The 19,613-nt window shown below is 36.8% G+C and overlaps 4 protein-coding genes across 5 annotated transcripts; 2 read left to right on the top strand and 2 right to left on the bottom strand.

The window, feature by feature from the left end:
* Window positions 1-643: 643 nt before the first annotated feature.
* On the bottom strand, window positions 644-3,951 carry LOC129418685 (uncharacterized). The gene is made up of 6 exons (XM_055173514.2): window positions 3,773-3,951; window positions 3,100-3,207; window positions 2,887-3,026; window positions 2,631-2,727; window positions 1,507-1,631; window positions 644-1,355 (listed from the first exon to the last, which is right to left on the bottom strand). Exons 1-6 carry the CDS (start codon window positions 3,855-3,857, stop codon window positions 1,179-1,181), a joined length of 732 nt encoding a protein of 243 aa, XP_055029489.1. The 5' UTR covers window positions 3,858-3,951; the 3' UTR covers window positions 644-1,178.
* A 653-nt stretch (window positions 3,952-4,604) lies between these two features.
* On the top strand, window positions 4,605-7,548 carry spata2l (spermatogenesis associated 2-like). 2 transcript variants are annotated; one of them, XM_055173498.2, is made up of 3 exons: window positions 4,605-4,760; window positions 5,227-5,569; window positions 5,644-7,548. In XM_055173498.2, exons 1-3 carry the CDS (start codon window positions 4,699-4,701, stop codon window positions 7,081-7,083), a joined length of 1,845 nt encoding a protein of 614 aa, XP_055029473.2. In that variant the 5' UTR covers window positions 4,605-4,698; the 3' UTR covers window positions 7,084-7,548. The 2 variants fall into 2 exon arrangements, with proteins under 2 accessions (XP_055029473.2, XP_073709778.1); XM_073853677.1 differs by having other exon boundaries at window positions 4,666-4,760; window positions 5,242-5,569.
* Window positions 7,549-8,404: 856 nt separating this feature from the next.
* Window positions 8,405-10,139, bottom strand: pdf (peptide deformylase, mitochondrial). The gene is made up of 3 exons (XM_073853678.1): window positions 9,644-10,139; window positions 8,776-9,363; window positions 8,405-8,578 (listed from the first exon to the last, which is right to left on the bottom strand). The coding sequence occupies exons 2-3, from the start codon at window positions 9,359-9,361 to the stop codon at window positions 8,421-8,423; spliced, it is 744 nt and encodes a 247-aa protein (XP_073709779.1). The 5' UTR covers window positions 9,362-9,363; window positions 9,644-10,139; the 3' UTR covers window positions 8,405-8,420.
* A 161-nt stretch (window positions 10,140-10,300) lies between these two features.
* Window positions 10,301-19,317, top strand: uri1 (URI1 prefoldin like chaperone). Its single transcript, XM_055173503.2, has 11 exons — window positions 10,301-10,713; window positions 11,560-11,594; window positions 12,190-12,268; window positions 12,515-12,650; window positions 12,729-12,820; window positions 12,910-12,979; window positions 13,060-13,237; window positions 13,468-13,714; window positions 16,501-16,643; window positions 16,833-17,076; window positions 18,479-19,317. The coding sequence occupies exons 1-11, from the start codon at window positions 10,636-10,638 to the stop codon at window positions 18,659-18,661; spliced, it is 1,485 nt and encodes a 494-aa protein (XP_055029478.2). The 5' UTR covers window positions 10,301-10,635; the 3' UTR covers window positions 18,662-19,317.
* The last annotated feature ends 296 nt before the right edge of the window (window positions 19,318-19,613 follow it).

Raw genomic sequence — 19,613 nt, 5'->3', positions numbered from 1 at the left:
AAATATTCTTTGTTTTTTGAAGAGCAATACCTCATTTATTTGTTGGGTGTTATTGCTTTTGGTTTGTGCATTTATTTTAATTCACAGTTTTCCTAAAAAGCATGTTGTCTCAAAGACTTGTGTCCTTTTTTGACATCCATAACATATCTATATGCTATTATGAAATAGAAATCATTAGTACAGACTGATATTTTCCTGATGTCTGGACTCAAGGAGTTTAGGAAAAAAATAAACAGTATTTGGGGATAAATACATTCACTGTAAAAAATATTATTTATTAATTTACAAAATGTTTACAAATTCAGTGGTCGCAATCAATTTATTTAAGCTACATTTAAACTAAATAAATAAATTAAAATATTAAAAACAAAAAACTTTGGTTAAAATGTAGCTTAAATAAATTGATTGCAACCACTTACCTTAAAAAATTGAGTAAATTGAATGATTCATTTTTTTTCAGTGTTCTCTGAGAAATTATGTTTTTTTATTTTTGACTAAAAATGTCACATCCATAACACTGGAATTGCTCCTACATAATTCAGATTTAATATGACAACACAAAGCAAAACTGTTGCTAGACAAACTTACAAAGCTTTCGCACCTGGTTCATGATCAAATAGACTTGCACATACACACACATCACTTATTTTAAATGTTTAATGGCACATTTACATTCATGTTGTTTAAGCATTTACACAAATACTACAACAGTAAATAAGAATAACAAAGATAATCTTCTCAAGTTCTTTCCTGTTTAGGTGACAGTAATTTCTGAACCCCTTGACCCTTCTTTACACGCTCTTTATGGACCACACATCCAGGAATAATTGGAGCTGTTTAAGAGTCAGATAAGTTTTGGGTGAACGAGGGCAAGAAGTCACGCTAGGTGGACCAAGTGTTCGAAGGACCTGCCAATTTTTTTCACTGAGGAAAAGTACAGTTTCTTTTCACATCCTGTCCTCACACATTTTAACTTCATCGTTGAGCTCTGCATTCAGACTCGACTAGGCTCCGAAGTCTCTGTACAGTTTTACTGAATATGCTTATTTGTTTAAAAGACGGTGAATATTCATAGGCTACTAAAACAACTTTGTTGACATGCAATTAAACAATACACGCATAATGACAACAAGACAAAATGTATACAGAGATATAGCTTTCAGTCTGGGCTTGACTGCTTACAGATTGCCCTCCAAGATAACAGTTTTTAGATCAGCAGGACAGCTCACGGGATAAATGGTGTGAGATTTGTTTCGGCGCTCCACCAGTGCAGCCACAGCCTCGCCTAAATCCAAATGGTTCAGGTACCCAGGGGCCATTCGTTCTGGGACAGCCACACCTGTGTTGATTTTCACCTGTAGGAAGGTTACGGAGATCAACATCTTATCAAATACTTTAATGACCTTAAATTAAGCAGATCGTACGTGTCATCGCCAAAATATAACTTTGCAAGCTTGGACATTTTTGGGAAAGGTTAATGGGATTTTAATGGAGTACATCGCAGACCTGGTTGAGTTTACATTTGACCTCCGGATACTCTTCACGAAGAACCTGACAGAAAGCCAGGGCACTTGCCGCACCTATGGTCAGGAACCCTGTGCCAGGCATTAACAATTTCTCTCCAGCACCTCCTGTTGAACATAAAATATGTATTTTTCCTGTTATTTGTGACCGTGTCTCAAATCTAGGCTGGGAGAATCAAAGTTTGATTTCACTAATTGATTCACATTGATTTCAATTTTTGTCATGACCTTTCTCAGTCAATATTAAAAATATCAAGGGTACAATGTTAAAAATTTCTGTAGAAGTTACACTATTACTTGTAGCCAATTGCCAGTTACTTAGTGTGGATTTAAATGTATTAAATTTATTTCTAAATAAAATCATCTTACGCACATTCAAAATTTGCTACAGTTCTGCAGCTGTTCGCCAGCAACTTATTGCAAACTCTAAATCACTGTAAAAAATTTGCTGTAATTATGCAGCTGGTTGCCAGTAACTTACTGTAGAAGATAAAGACTTAAAATGTTTCATGTTCATTTAACTTTGAACAAACTGTAGTAAATAACATAAATGTAAAATCTACAGTAAGTTACTGGCAGATAGTTGCCAGTAATACCCAGTAATACTGTAAATTCTACAGATATTTTTTTACAGTGTATGTTATTTACTGGCAAAAGTTTGTTCAAAGTTAAATGAACATTAAACATTAACAAATCTTTATATAACATAAATGTAAAATCTACAGTAAGTTACTGGCAGCTAGATAGCCTTAAATAATAGCCTCATGCAAAGCATAGCATACTGGGAACCAAAAAACTGAAAAAGGTTGATGAGGATTTCTGCCAGAATCAACCTTTTTCTGTTTTTTTTCTTCAGATTTTGGTTCCCATAATGCTTTGCATGAGGCTGTTATTTTATAGTTTTATTCTGTAAGGACAAAGACTAAAATGTAATGTTCATTTAACTTTGAACAAACTGTTGCCAGTAAATAACATACATTTAAAATTTGCAGTAAGTTACTGGCAAACAGCTGCATAACTACAGCAAATTTTGAATGTTCGTAAGATGATTTTATTTAGAAAACAGTCAATCACAATAAATGACATTATGAACCACGAATGACCCACCTGTAATGAAAGTGTAGGTGCTGTTTGGATCATCTCTCACCAGAGGAAAGAAAGCTTTCCATGACACAAATGTGCTATATAGCAGAGTCTCAATAACCTGCTCATAAGAAAGTTACATTTCAATTTTAGGAATCCAACAGGGAAAAGCAGCAAAATCACGAAAAGTAGTGTGAAGTTCAAGTACTACTAAAAAAGGTGTTCATATTTAATATACTAAAGTGTTCATGTTTTGATTCAAAGCCATAAATAATCTCACCCACTGCAGTTCTTTAAGGGGCTGAGTGTGTGGTGGACCTCCCTGCCACCAGCTGAAGCCCAGAGAAGACACCACATCTGTGATCTTCCCTACTGACTTGATCAAGGCCTGTTTTACATCTTCCGCTGCATCCTCTGAGCCTGATGAAATCATCAGTAACAAATCATTAAACTAATAGTCTGATACCAAAAAAGTAAGGTTAAAGATACTTACCAACATTCCCCACTATGGTGGTCAGGTTAGTTTTTGTGTTTGGTGAAACAAACCCTTTGAGTTTTTCCAACTTGCTGTTGTCTCTGGAAATCACAGCAACCTTAAAACCTGCACGTATATATTTGAATAGTTACCAGACGTGCAATGCAAAACGTTTAAGAAAAGAGTAAACTTATGCAAAAAGGTTAAACAATTACAAGACGATCTTTAATTGATGCCAAGTCAACATTGGGAACCGGATGTAAGGGTGAAATCTGAATTTAACTGTAAAAAGCTAAGTCAGAACATTTGATCGTGTTTGATAGATTTTAAATTTAGCAAGAGGTATTAAAGATGACAACACAGCAGGGCAGTGTGGATTAGAGTTTATTACACATTGTTTACTTTTTGGTTACATCCATCTCATTGTGCAACTGTAAGCAGTTCATCTTGTATAGTTGTATATTTTGTACTGTAGCTATATACTGCATCAACAAATTCACAGATTCAACATCAAACATTATAAAGTAATAATAATGATAATGTTGATGATGCTGAATAATCATACCTATATACTATATTATTATTATTATTATTAGTAGTAGTAGTAGTAGTAGTATTTCCTTCAGGATTGTTTTGAATCATATACAGTACTTGTATATGCAGATAAATGTGATATGACAGCTGATCTTACCTTTATCCAGGAGTGCTTTCACTATTCCTGAACCCACTGTTCCTGCTCCTCCAAGCACTAAAACCAGCCTGTCCCCGTTTGACATTGCGCAGACAGATGCAGCAGTGCAGACGTCTGATTATGCTTTTTGGGATTCATGTCGCCTGCTGTTCAAGATCTTTAAATCAAACCGCAGCGGAAGAGCCACGCCCACATCCACGCCCCTTTCAAAGTTTCACTCTTATTTAACTATGTACATTTTATCCTCTGTCACAGTTAACCTACACTAAGTTTTTCTTTCCGTTTGTAGGGAAATCTAAAATATTTAATCATACTATTGTGACTAGAAATATTATCCGTAAACATCAAAATTCATGATTTAACTGCTATGATAATAATAGACGGTAAAAATGATGGGCAGCGCTGATAATCTCAATCGTAGATGATAGCGTCCTCTGGTGGACAATAACTGTTATGTGGACTGACTTAAATCACTGCAACTTCTGTCAGTGTGATCAAAAAAATTGCTAAAACATTTATTTTAAAGCACAATATTGTAGACGCAGATCTGATAGCTAAATTAATTTGACAAACAGTATCATACACTATCATCACATCACGCTGTCAAATTCTAAATTGTTGAAGAAATTTTTTTGTAATAACTAATTCTTAGTTTTCCTGACTATATATAAAAATGAATATAATTTGTTAAGTGTGTTTACATGACGCTAGAGGCGGTTGTTGCATAAATTTTGTTCGACTTCATGCAGCGCTGCGCAGACTGATCATAGTGACATCAATGACGTCACATCAAACTTCCAAGTGACACCAAAGTACCGCGAGAGCTATTTAAAAAACTACGCCTTTGAACCGTTCTCGCGGTACTTATCTGTCATGTTAACGGCCTACGCAGCGCCTCGTGACTGTTTTTGGAGCTGAACACGGAAATGATGTCAAAAAGTTTGTCCGACAGCCAGTGTGCTGCTAAAACACGGAGATCTTCGATAAGGTAACACTTTTAAGGTTTTATGTAATTGTTATACATCTGGTTGATGTTAAAAGCGTTAGGGCCTTTAGTGTGTCTTTACTAATGTTAAATTTACCGATCGAGTTTTAAAGATACTACTGTCGGCTTTGTTTTGGGTAGACAACAAACACAAACTTTAACACAAACTGATAACTGAGTTCATTTAATGCCGAATTTTAAATTAAATATGTGAAATTAGAGGTGAATAACTAAATACGTGTGTGAATTAATCTGTCTAATCGTAGGGAACGTGGCTATGCCGTTTTTTAACCTTCACTTTCATTTCAACCTGTTGAGGAATGGGAAAACTGTGAAAAACAATTTAATCAAATATATTGGATCTGAATATAAAATTTTTAGGTAGTGTCATACCTATGGAAAAGGTTTTTTGTTATAAAGTCTTCATAAATGTAATTCTGTTAGTAATTCTTATATTGTTTATCATTAGAATGTCTTCTCTTAGTCGTAAAAACAGAGCAGGGCATGACTTTATCAAAAAGTACCAGAGTCACTTGGAGAGCCGAATTGAGAAGGGGGATCAGAGTTTGGTATGCAGAGATGAGAAGATCTGTAAGGAAGCGGAGACGCTCCTTACCAAAGGCAATGCCCAGAAGATCCTTAAACTAGATGGTCTCGATTCATTGGCAGTAATTGAAAACTCACTCCAAGCATTTCCTTTCAAAACTGGCCTTGTGGGTCTTGAAAAAATTTCAAAGGCCTTTGAAGTGTTGGAGCTTGCTGCATTAAACCTCTATCTGTACCCATGGAGAAAGGAATACAAATTTGTAAAGGTACGTTTGGCGGTACTGGTATTACACCTTGGTCTTTGATGTCTGTAATGAAATTGTCTTCTTGTTCTTTCTAGATGTTTTCAGGCATGTTCACACATTTTATCAAACCTGCATTAACCCTACAGCAGGCCAGAGAGCTGTTTGGGCTACTTGGATATCTGCCTGCAAGCCATAATGAGGAAGAAGAGTTGGAACTAGACTCCAAACCAGTACCTGCGGCTTTTATACTTTGCCTCGCAAGTGCCTTCTTTGCTGCTCGTATAGAGTGCCAGTTGCTCCTTTTCAACTTGGGCTCTGTGGACACAAGTGTAGAGTCGGTTCTTCGGCTAGTTAAAGAGAGGCAGGAAGGCCACAGCCTTTGTGTAGCATTAGAAAACATTAAGAGAGAGTTGGAGGCAAGTCATGCTTCAGATGCCAAACTGACAGAGCTGGATCTGTACACAGATGAGAACTTGCCGCAGGCAAATGCTAGTCACGTGGCATCTACTTCTTCGCCACCTCACTCTTTCTATATGCAATCAAACGAGACTTTACAAAGAGACCCCTCCCAATCAGATGGGTTGAATAATAAAAACAGTGGTCAGGAACCAACACTTTATGCCTCAGAGTTTCAGTGCCAGATCAACAACAGTGTCTCGCTTTCACAGAATCCAGGACCACTGAAAAGCATTGTTAAAGAACACATGGCGGGTGATCCTGAGAGACAAACAGCAGAAGTGGAAGGGGTTATGTGCAGCTGTACCACGACAACATCTTTGTATATGTACTTATGTGAAAATTGCAGGAACATCCACAGAGGGGATTGTGAGTATTACAAGAATTGTAAAACCAGAGGACATACATTAGGACTGTGCTCAGAGGAAGTTGGACAGCATCAAGAAAAGAATGCACCACTTTCAAAAGATTTACTGAAGAACCATCGATGTATGGAAAAACCAACTTCTGATACCTTTCTGGTATGCTACAGCTGCCAATTAATCCATGACCATAGCTGTACAGACATTATCGTATGCCAATTGCGGCAACACTTTGTACAGTCTACAGGTACATTACTGACTGTAGTTAATGCTCCAGAGAGGCACACCTGTCTTACTCCAGAGGCTCCAGTATACGTTATATGCTCCACCTGTAACTACGCCCATGATTGTCTATGTACACAAGTGACAAATTGCAAAAAGTATCTGCATGAGGTGCAGTACCGTCAAGAATTAGGTGTTTCAGAAACACACAACACACCAATGGAATTTCACCAGTGTTGCGCTGCTAACCATCAGTCGCCTGAAATTGCATGCCTAATATGTAAAGTGTTTCATGCTTCTTTATGTCCTGGTACATGGGAGTGCTCTTTAAAACACAAAATACATCACCTTGGGAATACTTGCGTGACGTGTTTCAGTGAGGATGTTTCAGTCTTATGTAGGTATTGCTGTCTGCAGTATTGTAAAAAATGTTGGTTTAAAGAGCCTATGTCATGTAAGTGTGGGAATCCTTTTCAAAATTATACTGCAGTTTAACATCATCCACACTTTAATTGACCATTGCCACTGTTTATAATATTCATTCTTTATCACATTAAGCCAAATTAAGCCTGTTCTTATTATATGCATGTGTTAGTTTGCACAATAAGTCTCTTACTTTCTTGTTCTTTTATGTGGCACTTGTTGCCTCAACTCCTAACATATTCCAATAATAATAACCTGGTGTAGAAATGTATTTTAAAACTGATGGTCCTAGTCACAACTCCTATATAGCATAACTCCTTGTGGCTTAGATTGATGTCCTTAAATATTATCAGTAAATATAATTCACAGATTCTGTTGTTGTGATAGTGCTTTTATTGTGAGATAAATTGCATTAAACTAAAACTGAACTCTGCTTGTACCTTATTTAAGAGATTGTTGGAACAATCCACATTTTTACCATTGTTAAAAAAGTGTTTCTTTGTAGGTATCAATAAACAAAAATTTTGAGATAAAAAATTTGTTGGCATGTGACCCAGTCTGTGAAACCCCAGCTTAAGTCATTATTTCTATAGAATATTGTATATAATCCAACTTGAGATGGTCCTAGTGAAAGTCCCATAAATTGGCCAAACCATGGTTTGTGTCAGTCTTACATTTAAAGGTATAGGTCAGTGGTTCCCAAACTTTTTCACAATATTTGAAGGCTCCCCACTCACTCAATTTTTTCCAAATAAAATTGACTAGAGCTTGGAATGACTAGACAGATGTATATTATTATTCACTAATAAAATGGACAAAAAAACAAGAAAAATCTTGATTTTTGCTTATTTTAATGCTTGTTTTTTTCCAATTTTTTATAATTTTAAAGGTATTGTGGAGGATTTTCTTTTTCTGGGTGGATCATCAAGACTATTGGTCCTCCTAGTTGTCACTCAGGAGTGTTGCGCAATTGCATTTTTTAAAAAAGTGGAGATGGCGGTTCTGTTCTAAAATTCGAGAAAATCCTTTGCTACACCTTTAAGTCATCTTGAGGCCCTCCTGTGGGCCCTGCCCCCTGGTTGGGAAACAGTGGTGTAGGAGATGGAAAACATCAATAGGCTGATATAGTATTTCTACATAAAATCATCCTACATACATAACGTGAAAATATTTTTAATATTGACTGAATTAAGGCCAAGTCAAATTTTGAATCAATGATTGAAATCAAACTTTGACGCATCTTAGCTAATAATATCTTATAATTAAATTACGAGACTTCAGCCTGGATTTAACAGACAGGGTCACATGGTTGTTTATGGTGGTTTTATATAATTCAAGAGTGAGGTCAATACTGTTTTTGAGGCTTATGTTCATGTATTGTCACATTCGGGTGCAAGGTTTGGAAAGATTTATTCATTAAACTCTTCCCAGTTGACATTAATAAATGTTTTACAGTCCATGTGATCAATATATAGCACTCCATTGAGGTGATCCATTTCATGCTGTAGTATCCTGGCTGGCCATCCACTTGCTTGCCAGGTGACAGGCTCTGCTTTCTCATTGAGACCTTTGAAAGACAAACATTTAAGTTTTGATTTGATCTGTACAGTTTGTTCACTATTTCAAGCTATTAAATCAATGTAACCATGAAGCAAAACAGATGAGATGTCTGTTATATGTAACAGGGCAAATTCTTTCATTTCTCACACTGGCACCATTGTAAAATGCTGAATGACAATAAAGTGAAACAAGATGATCTTTTACCTGTGACCTCTACAGATACATAGCGTGGAACTGATGCCGAATACCCGCAGATGCTCTCACAAGCTTCTTGGAAGATAACAGTGCGTCCATCTAATACACGCAATTGTGGGTTCACAAAAATCTTTAGTGGGAATGCCACCAGACCCCGAGCTTCAATAGAAGCTTGTGAACTGTCCTCCAGCATTTTCTTGGGATACTCCAGGGCCAATATTCGCAAAGGAACACCAATCTGGGGTGCACTTAAACCAACACACTCAAGTTTTCTCATGACTTTAACCAGGGTCTTTATGATCTTCTGAACTTCTGGTCCCTGAATAGCTCCAGGTTCAACTAATGCAGCCTGTGAACGCAACACTGGATCTCCAACCTGGCACACGTGATTGTATGGAGGAGCTGGTGCACCTTTGATTTTCCTTTTCACGAACTGTAAGTAAGAGCGCATCTTAATGCTACTTGAATTAGTACGCGAGGGTGCAGTGGATGGGAATGGCAACCATGGCAAAAAGCTCCTAAATGGTGATGAGAGTATATGATGTGTTTGAGTTTTAAAGACACAGTGTGAAAATGTCCTCCAGTGTCTGTTCATGGCTGGATGAAAAGAGAAGACAAAATACAAGTCTTACCTTAAATGTAATGAACATTCATGTCAGATATTTTGAGTGACATTGAACTCAAATGAATTTTCACATAGGTTAATTGTAATAAACTAGTTACAACAAACATGAAATCAATATACAAACTCCAAACTATATATATATTCATTTGATATAAAAATAAAAGAATATTTTGACATGGTAAGTTACTTTAAAGATTTTAATGTTTCAAAGTCGTAGCACTTTCATGACCATTTTCATCAGCCAAAACTTACCTATACTGAAATAATTGCTTACACGTAATTAAAATTTAAGATTTGAGAATGTCATTCTAGCGTTACAGAATACAAAAGCATGAGGACAACCAAAGACGATTCCGAAAACGACCACGACACCGGCGGATACATTTGGTGTTTTCAAAATAAAAGTGAACGAGTGAATGATTGGTTGTAAGAAAAACGAACATGGTGATACTAATCTTAAGAAAAAAAACATCTTATTGAATTCAAAATGAATACTTTAACGTTTATGTAACACGACGCGTCAAAAACTAAATCAAATAAAAGCATTTATTTTGGCGTAATTTCGCATTAACGTTTTCAACTTCACGTGTGTGAGAGTCGTTTACCCGTACGTGACACACCCCCTTCCATATCAAGACTGAACGAAAAATAAACGAAACTATTTTAACAAGTAAATTAAAATAAGATATTTGTCACAATTATTAAAATCATATTATTAAAAATAAGTTAATTCGCATCTTGTTTCTTTCAGTATATTTTGTTGTCAGTATAATAATACTAGTCTTACTTCTTATTTCATTCACTTTTTTTATCATATCTAATTAATAAAGGCATGTTTTGTTTAAACTCTGTATTCTTTTAAACCCCTAACTGAAAGTGAAATAATGTGACGAAAATGTTGCGTCACGTGCTTTATTGAAGGGAGAATTACCCAGACTACATCCGTGCGATCAGATCAGATGAACATGGCGCAGGGCGATCGGGCCATCGTTGGATTGTAAACAAGAGGAAATTTTGGGATAGGATCGACATCGTGTCATGCACGTGTGAAATGGTCTCAGTCTCGATATACTGGATCACTTCTGCTTCATTGATGACTACGAAGCGACCAATTGAGTGCAGCACATCGAATTGCATTCATAAACATTTCTATAGGACTTCAAACCCCTGAGCATTCATTGTTTCGGATATCTGAAAGAAAAATCCTTGTTTTTTAACCGTGGATTACATCTTCGCATGACCAAATGGCTGCAAGTGTGAAAACGAAAAGGAGTAATGAGCTGCCTCGAGGCGTTGAGAGGTTAAAAGAGGAGCACAGGAAGGTCAGGAGTAATGTTTATTTCAAATAATGTTGCAAACTTGATGCTCGTGCATTATTCATGCACGTGTCCCATATCGTACTTGATCGACGCCGAGTCGTTTATTGTCGATGCACGATGCTTTTGCAATGTAAATGCAAAAAAGCGTTTTATTCTCTGGAAGTTTCCTTGAGTATCACGTGTTGCTTCTGCTGCTACTGCTGGCTAGCTGACTGCAAACACTATGGGGGTTTGGTTTCTGTTTCTTTGCAATAAAAATATGCAAAGTATCATACATCTTCAATATATCTCAATTATGTTGAAATAAAGTATACACTTGTACAATTATACATTGCAGAGAGTTAGTAAGATAAACTCTATCCAAATCCAACTCATCATAAATGGCAAGTACAATCTATTATAAGGTCAAATATAAATGGTGTACCTCTTTCTTTTTAGGTAATTTAAGTTTGAGTTACCCATGTATTGACATACTTTAGTATTAACTATAGTAAACTGTATTACATTTCATAGATACTGTTAGTGTTAACCATATAATAATAAATATTAAAAGTATATTATAGTATTTACTACTGCAGTATATACTACAGTCATAATACTCCAGAATGCTTTAGTAATTACTACAGTAAACAGTACTATTGCATTAATTTGTCGTAATTACTACAGTTTGTAAAGGCATATCAAAAGTATACCACAGTATTTTTTTCATGTAGGAGGAAGGTAAATCTGAAAGAATATGCGGTTCTGCTGGATGTAACGTTACTGTCAGCAAGACCTTTTTCTTGTAATTCCTATTTTTTTTTTCGGTATTTTGGTGGATGTGAAATGACATTGTATTCATTTGAACAGGTGGTGAAAGATTGCAGAGCTAAAATTGAGCACTGGTGAGTTTCCCTTAAACACTTAAATGAACTACCTACTCATTTCACAGCTAAAACGGAGTTTGTTGCATGTTTGATATGGAATAAATTAGGGATGTGACGATAAATGCCGATATACAATAATAATACTTGGTCGATAACTATTCTGAATCGCACCGATGATATTATTAACAGCTATTTCATGTACTACGGCTTTTGATCAGTAAGTCCTTATCAATCTTAAATCACTGTTAGTTTGAGTCGTTTATAACATGAATTTGAAAAAGCAACACTTGTCAAACATAATCATTATACATATTCTTTATTATCACAAAAATACCTGAAAAGGTTTGAAGAACAGCGATATAAATATATCCTTAAGCCATTTCCTGGAGCTGCGTGTGCAATGGTTGTTCTTTTGCGGCCCATATTGAGTTTTTGCACGAGAGCACCCTCTGGCTATTGGATGTAGCGGAATTTCACCGTAATTCACTGAGAAGCATACCAAGCGTCATCGGCCGACTAATCAGTGCAATAAAGCCTTATGTAGGACAAATCACTGTTCAGATGTTTGGTGTTTATAACAATAATTCACAAATGTGCTATTTGTGATTGTCAGGAAAAAAGTGGAGAAAGACTATGAATGTCTCCAGGACCGCCTCAGGACCCTGCCTGACAAGTTGTCTTATGATATTATGGTATAAACCAACCTTTCCATTGATAATTAATCTGACCTCTACTTCTAGATACTTCAACATCTTTCCCAAGAATAAATACATGTTAATTTAAATGTTGTTATAAATGAATCTTTAATCATTTTAGAAGGCCATACCTTTGAGAATGTTCATAAATAGTATGTAGGCCTTGCTTATGAAATGTACCTATGTGGCACTTTAGGGGCTCGAACTCTTAAACTAATTTGTTTTTTCTTTTCTACATAATAGGTACCATTTGGTCCCTTGGCTTTCATGCCAGGAAAGCTGGTTCACACTAATGAATTAACAGTGCTCCTTGGTGATAACTGGTTTGCAAAGTGTTCTGCCAAACAGGCAGACACTCTTGTGGAACACAGGAAGAAACGTGAGTTGAAAGAGCAATAAGACACACACGTTTTAATGAATGTACCCAACTTGACCTGATTTGCTTTCACTTTTTCAGATGTAAACAAAGCACTAGAAGATTTAGAGAAAGTAATGAAGAACTTTCAGAATAAAGCAAACTTCACAGATGATCTTGAAAAATTGGCCGGTGTAAGTCATGACGCTGTGTGATGTCATATAAAAGCTATACAATGTTGTATTATATCAAAGGTACATGTACCTTTTTTTTTCTTTGACAGGTGGCTGATGGTACTGGAGATTTTGTAGACATTAGAGAAGAGCTGATAAATGAGAAGGAAGTTACTAAAGGTACATTTACTGAGGTCTCATTTTTTAGCTCATTCTTGACTGTATCATCTCCGTATCAACTTGCTTTCATACTTCCTTAGGTAAGCATCGACTGGCCCACAAACCCAACTCAAAACCCAAGCAGGAGTATATGCTGGAGCAGAAAGACAATGGAGAAGAAGATAGAGTGCTAAACAAAGGGGTGCTGTCTGAGGAAGAGCTGTGGGCTCGACTTGATGAATTGGAGCATATGGAGAAAATGCAAGATGAAAGATACCGGTAAAAGACTTACTTCCTGTTCTGTTCAATTCAACAACTTTGCAAAGGCCTTTTTATTTGTTGTATTGGTTGTGGTTTTAAGGTAAATGAGGATTTAAAACTTGAAAAAAAAGAAATGACAATTAGAGCTTAGATTTTGCTTACACGGTACACATCTAGTAGAATGAACAGTAGGATATTTTTTGTTACTAGTTTTAAACCCTTTTCGTTTTTTTTTCATCTCATGCCAGATTGGACAGCACAGACACTAATGGAGAAGACACCACTTCCTCTTCGTCAGAAGAAGAGAAGGAAGCAGATGGTGGTAGCAGTGTCCAGCTCAATGGTCATCAGGAGGAAATGAACTGGTTACCCGCATCTCAGGTGAATGGTACTAGCGGCTCACATCCTGAGGTGGAGGAAGAGGAAGATGGTGAGGAGGAAACAGGAAACGGTCTTCCAACAATCTACTTTTCTCACACTGTGGAGCCCAAAAAGGTAAATGGCTAGTTGTTGACTACATAAACCTCTATTAGTTTAGATTACACACTTTAAAAAGATGAACGATGTGTCTGTATATACTTACAATGTGGAAAAATCGTGAAGACTCAATCCCAAACACACACATCATGCCATTACACCATTTTTAAAAAGGATTAGTCAATTTTCTTTAAAAAAATCCAGATATTTGCTCACCACCATGTCATCCAAACTGTTGATGTCTTTCTTTGTTCAGTCGAGAATAATTTTTTCTCAGGCATAAAAAAATTGGTTGGTTCCGGTTTCCGACCGACCCTGTCAATTTATGTGTGACCCAAATTTATTTTATGAGCTTTGGGAAGTAATAATACACTTTAAATAAATACACAAATAAAAAACTTTGAGGCGAACTATAATTTACCTTTTAGTACAGCACTGTTTTTGTAAAGAACGCGACGTCCTCCAGCAATGCTAACAAACAAGGCAGCTACACGGTCGTTAACACAATTGTTCGAGATGCACAGCAACGTAATTTCGTGCACAGAAACGTAATCTTTTGCCCCTGCCGAAAGTTGTACCAACCAAAAAGACGAGCTGAACACCGGCCTCCACATATTGCGTTTCGTTATTTATTTTTTTACTTTAAAACACGCAGTGTATTCGTTCAGCTGCATTCTCTCTCTTTCTCTCACTCACTCACTCACTCACACACACACACACACACACACACACACACAGACGCAAAGGGAATAATGTGCTTCTATTCATTATGGGGCATACTCACCAAACGCAAGTTCAACGTTTTGCGCGAGTCGATTACATACAAAGTCAATGCAAAGACGCAATCAGACGCGTTCCTCGCAACTGACGTGAATTGGGCTGTGCAATTGCCGCGAAAACACGCGCTTTTTCCTTTTAAACGCGTCTTCGCAGAAGTTGAAAATATGCAGCTCAAGCAAAAACTCAGAACTTCAAGAACGCGCACGCAGGATCATTTGACATTGTAGAGGTGCGTGCGTGCGTGCGTGCGTGCGTGAGAAAGAGAGAGAGGTAAGAATGGTGCCCACGTCGAGAAAACTTCATAGAAGACTAGAAACATGTTAAGGACTCGTATGTATGTCACTCGTCTAATTACAATATGTTAACTGGATAACACTGGATATAATTCATTGTATAGTTTAATAAAACAATGTATTTTAATTACACAAATCAAACGTTGATCGATTGATAATCATCTTTGATAGATGAATACTATTCCACCATCTTATCTTTAAATTATTTGCAGTACTCCAAGTAGTATTAAAAGCAAAGGGAAAACTGTTGACCATTAGATTCAAGCATAATACTTTTTTTAATTGTGCCACCCTAAGATTTGTACCGGCTCCTTTGTGCCCCCCCATGAAAACAATCTTGGATACGCCACTGACACACACACACACACACACACACACACACTTCCTTTAAAAAGAGATAATCCATGGAGATGTGGCTCTGCGCTGCGTGAGACAAACACGCAATATAGCCAAAGTCACCTCAAATATATCCGCTATTCAATTTAAATATTTAACAATTTCCTACCTATCCCTTGCTGCCACTGGAATTTTTTTTTTTTAATAAAAATAAATTCCCTACCGACCCATGACCTAAACTGACAACCAACCAGAACCAAACATTTTTATGCCTCATTTTAATGGACCCCAACACTTAACAGTTTTGATGCAGTTTAAAATTGCAGTTTTTAAAGGACTCTGGACGATCCCGGGTGAGGCATGGGGGTCTTGTCTAGCGAAACGATTGTCATTTTTGGCAAGAAAAAAAATCTCTTCTTCCTCCGGCTGTGTGATGAGCCAGCGCAACCTCTCGTAATTGCGTAATGCCGTGGAAAGGTCACGTGTTACATATATGAAACACACATTTTAAACAATAAACTGACATAAAGACATTGATTAGTATCATTCGACATACAACAACGTCGGAACGGTTCTCTTTCTCTTCTTGCCAAAAATGACAATCGTTTCGCTGGATGGGACCCGTATGCCTCGTTTGGGATCGTTTAGAGTCCTTTGAAGCTGCGTTGAAACTGCATTGAAACTGCGTTGAAACTGCAATTTTTAACTACATTAAGGCTGTTAAGTGTTGTTGGGGTTCATTAAAGTCCATTAAAATTAGAAAAATTCTGGAATGTTTTCCTCAAAAAAATAATTTATTTTTGACTGAACAAAGAAAGACATCAACATTTTGGATGACATTGGTGAGTAAATTATCTGAAATTCTTTTAAGAAAATGAACTAATCCTTTAATAGCATCTTAAAAACGAACTAAAACCAAACTTATTTAAAAAACAAACACTTAAAGGTGCAATGTGTACATTTAGAAGCATCTCTTGACAAAAATGCAATATAATATACATAACTATATTATCAGTGCTGTACAAAGTTACCTTATAAAATGAACGGGATTGTTTTTATTACCTTAAAATGAGCAATTTTTATCAACATACACTGTGGGTCCAATTACGTAAAAGGTGCCATTTTGCACCGCCATGTTTTACTGTAGCCTTAAACGGACAAACTGCTGTATTGAGTGCGTTTTGTTGTTACTGCGTTGTCTCAGACGATGACGTGTTTGTCCTTTTTTCACTTTTCAGGACGTGTGTGGCATGCCTGGTTTAGATAAGCAGGGCTCATGTTTTAAGTACTTTTTATTCCGATGTTTAAGAGTTACTGTAAACATGGTCCTGAATTACTACGGCATGTGTTTTGTGTAAATTTTTTTAAACAGGCCTTTATATCTTCTGTTTCAAGGTAAGAATAAACACAGGAAAGAACACCACACTGAAGTTCAGCGAGAGAAAAGAACAAAAGGAACAAGCCAAACGGAAAAAGAAAAATGGCAAAAGTAATGGTCACGAAAATTACAAGATCACAACCCCAGCAGACATTTATAGGTAACCACCAACACACCACTAAAATAATAATTAAAAGTAAGAATAAACGTATACATTGCATATATTTCTATTTTGATAGTTCCTTGTTTAGCTCATTGGTAGTAGAGCATTGCATTAGCTGTTTATTCAGATTGAGCTAATCAGTCAGATTATTAGACAAACATGTAACCATAACTGATTTGTTTTTAGGGTGTTTGTGGACTTGGTGAATGGAGAACTCATGCCACGGAAGTCTATTTTGAAGTCACGCAGCCGTGAGAACAGCGTGTGCAGTGACACCAGCGAGAGCAGCGCAGCTGATTTTGAAGAGCGTCGGACCACATTCGGTCGCACAATGAGCCATGATGACGCCACACACAGTGACACCAGCGATGGCATTACAGAGGAGGATAGCCCAACTGGCATCAGCCCTCACATCAATGGACGCTTTGAGGTACAGAAGGTTTGGTTACTTTTTGAACCTTTGGTTTAAACTTCAGATCAGTCAAATCTAGTGCTGCAACGATGCGTCATCGATTACGTTGACTACGAAAATACGTCGACATGCGTAAAATGCGTCGACGCGTCACGCTGTTTACGTTCATCTCGCGTAATGGCGGCTTCTGCTCCTGGCAGTGTTTTCCATACATTGATTTGTTTGTGTGCGCCACAAAATCAACAATGGCCGCAACATTTACATTTTTTTTTTCATTTAAAACGGCTTCATTTATTGTTGTGAGCGCTCGGTGGTGCCTCTCTTGTGCGCGCGCGCTCTCTCTCTTTCTCTGCGTGAAGCCCCTAGACAGCGCCTCTCATACATGACACTGAGTGAAACAATTAAAAGTTGGCTGTGTTTTCCATGTGGATTCCTCTGTGTACTTGCATTTTCACGTAAACGTCAGATGTTTGGCAGAGAAGACGACTGATTCGAGTTTATCACGAAAGGTTAGCAGTGTTTTCCCTCACACACTGGTTCTCTATGTGCTTGTGCCCGAGCTCTCTCTCTCCTATGCCCGCGCATGCCTTCTGTAGTAACTCTGTGTAATGGCAATTTTTTAATTTTCGCCTAATTGTCTGCGATGTCGCGTTTATAAATCAAGATTTAAGTAACTTAGTAGTTAAAGTAACAGCTGGTTGGATTAAACACAAGGTTATTGGGTCATGTTTAGTCACTATTTTAATAGTCTTTGGGGTGGTTTCCTGGACAGAGATTAGCTTAAGCCAGGACTAGACCTTAGTTTAATTAGGAAATATAATTAGTTTAAACAAACATGCCTTACTAAAAACATTACTTGTGTATTTTGACTAACTGCCAAACTAAGGGCACTGATGTATTTTAAGATATGTCAGTGCAAGATGTTTTCAGTTTGGACAGCTCTTATTTTTTTTTTAGTCTCGTCTAATCCCTGTCTGGGAAACCGCCCCTATATGTCTGACAACAGAACAGATAATATGTGAAAATAGCATTCAGTTGTGTTAAAATACAATAAAACAAACAATGACTGTCAGATCAGACAGAGAGTAGAAAAACAGATTATCTAACAGATTAAATAGCTAATCAAAATAAAGAACACTATATTAATAATAAAAAATAGTCGTTAGAGTAGTCGACTAATCGGAAAAATAATCGCTAGATTAGTCGACAGAAGAAATAGTCGTTAGTTGCAGCTCTAGTCAAATCATATCACCATCAAATCTGGAGTTGGGCTCTTTTGACTGGGGTAGTTGGCATCTACCAAGAACCCACTTAGCAAGCAGCATGTTTATATTAGGTATAACTTACACAAAGACATTTTTGTCATCCTGAATATGTATTCCTCTTTCAATAAAATGTTAATCTGTCTTTCATGTTTTAGGCTTTTACAGGCACAGTAATTGAAAAGGATCCCATGCCAACCTCCATTCCACACCTGACAATCTCCCCTCCTGCTTTACCCACAATCCCGGAGAGAAAGCTGGAGGAGCTGGGTCCAGAGGTACCTCAGGAGCCACCCAAGAGGATGTCCAAATTTAAAGCTACACGTTTGCAACAGAAATGAGAGCTAATCTTGCCGGGTCCCGGCTCTACTGTTTTTCAAGTCCCTCTTTTTGTACAGCTGTAACACTTTTGGAGATCTGATGTTCAGCCTAACTGTCCTCTGCCTGTCAAGCTACACTTTCTCATCTGAATAATGTGTTTTTCATTCTATTATGCATCCATGACAATTAATTCAGTCTGTAAGTGCAATAACAAAATAATATGAATTGATTTACAGTTTGCTTCCTGTTATTTTAGATCAGTAAGGACAAGTTGCATAGTTTATCTTTTGTGTTTATTACTTAAAATAAAAAAGAAATGGCTAAATTAAGCTAAAATCAAAGCAAACAAAAGTAGGTTTAGTGAAATCATGGCTTTACCCTACTTTTTTATCTCGTTGTGATATATGATGTGTGACATATTTGAAAAATGCAGCTTTTTCAAAGTTCATTGTGATAATTCATAATATGGACTTCCTTTTACCCACCTTGGCATTGATACAGCTGCCAATTTCTGTCAGGTTTAAGAAGTATTTTTTATCTTGTAGGAGCTTTTTCTTTGACTCTTCTGTCAGTTTTTCTAAGGTTTTTTCTATTGGTTTCTGTCCAGTGTTTTGGCTTTAAGACCCTATAGATGTTGTAAATGAGAATATTAAAAAAATAAACTGTTTTGACATTACTTTCACTGTTTGTCAAGGTCTTTTTTGAAGTTGTCATTAATCTATTTATGTTTAGTAGTACACTAGGCATTAGCTTGTGGTTTCTTTTGTTCCTTAAAGGGGACATATCACGAAAATCTGACTTTTTCTATGTTTAAATGCTATAATTGGGTCCCCTGTGCTTCTATCAACCTGGTAACTTAGTTTTGGTAAATCATTCTCTGCAAGCATGTGAAAAAATAATTCATTGGAATTTGGCTCCCCTTGTGATGTCAGCAGGGGATAATACCACCCCCTTAATCTGCACTATCCAACA

This window comes from Misgurnus anguillicaudatus, chromosome 15 (assembly GCF_027580225.2).
Source record: "Misgurnus anguillicaudatus chromosome 15, ASM2758022v2, whole genome shotgun sequence".
NCBI lineage: Eukaryota > Metazoa > Chordata > Actinopteri > Cypriniformes > Cobitidae > Misgurnus > Misgurnus anguillicaudatus.
The sequence above is the reverse complement of the archived record's forward strand: the minus strand, read 5'-3'. Positions and strand labels throughout refer to the sequence as shown.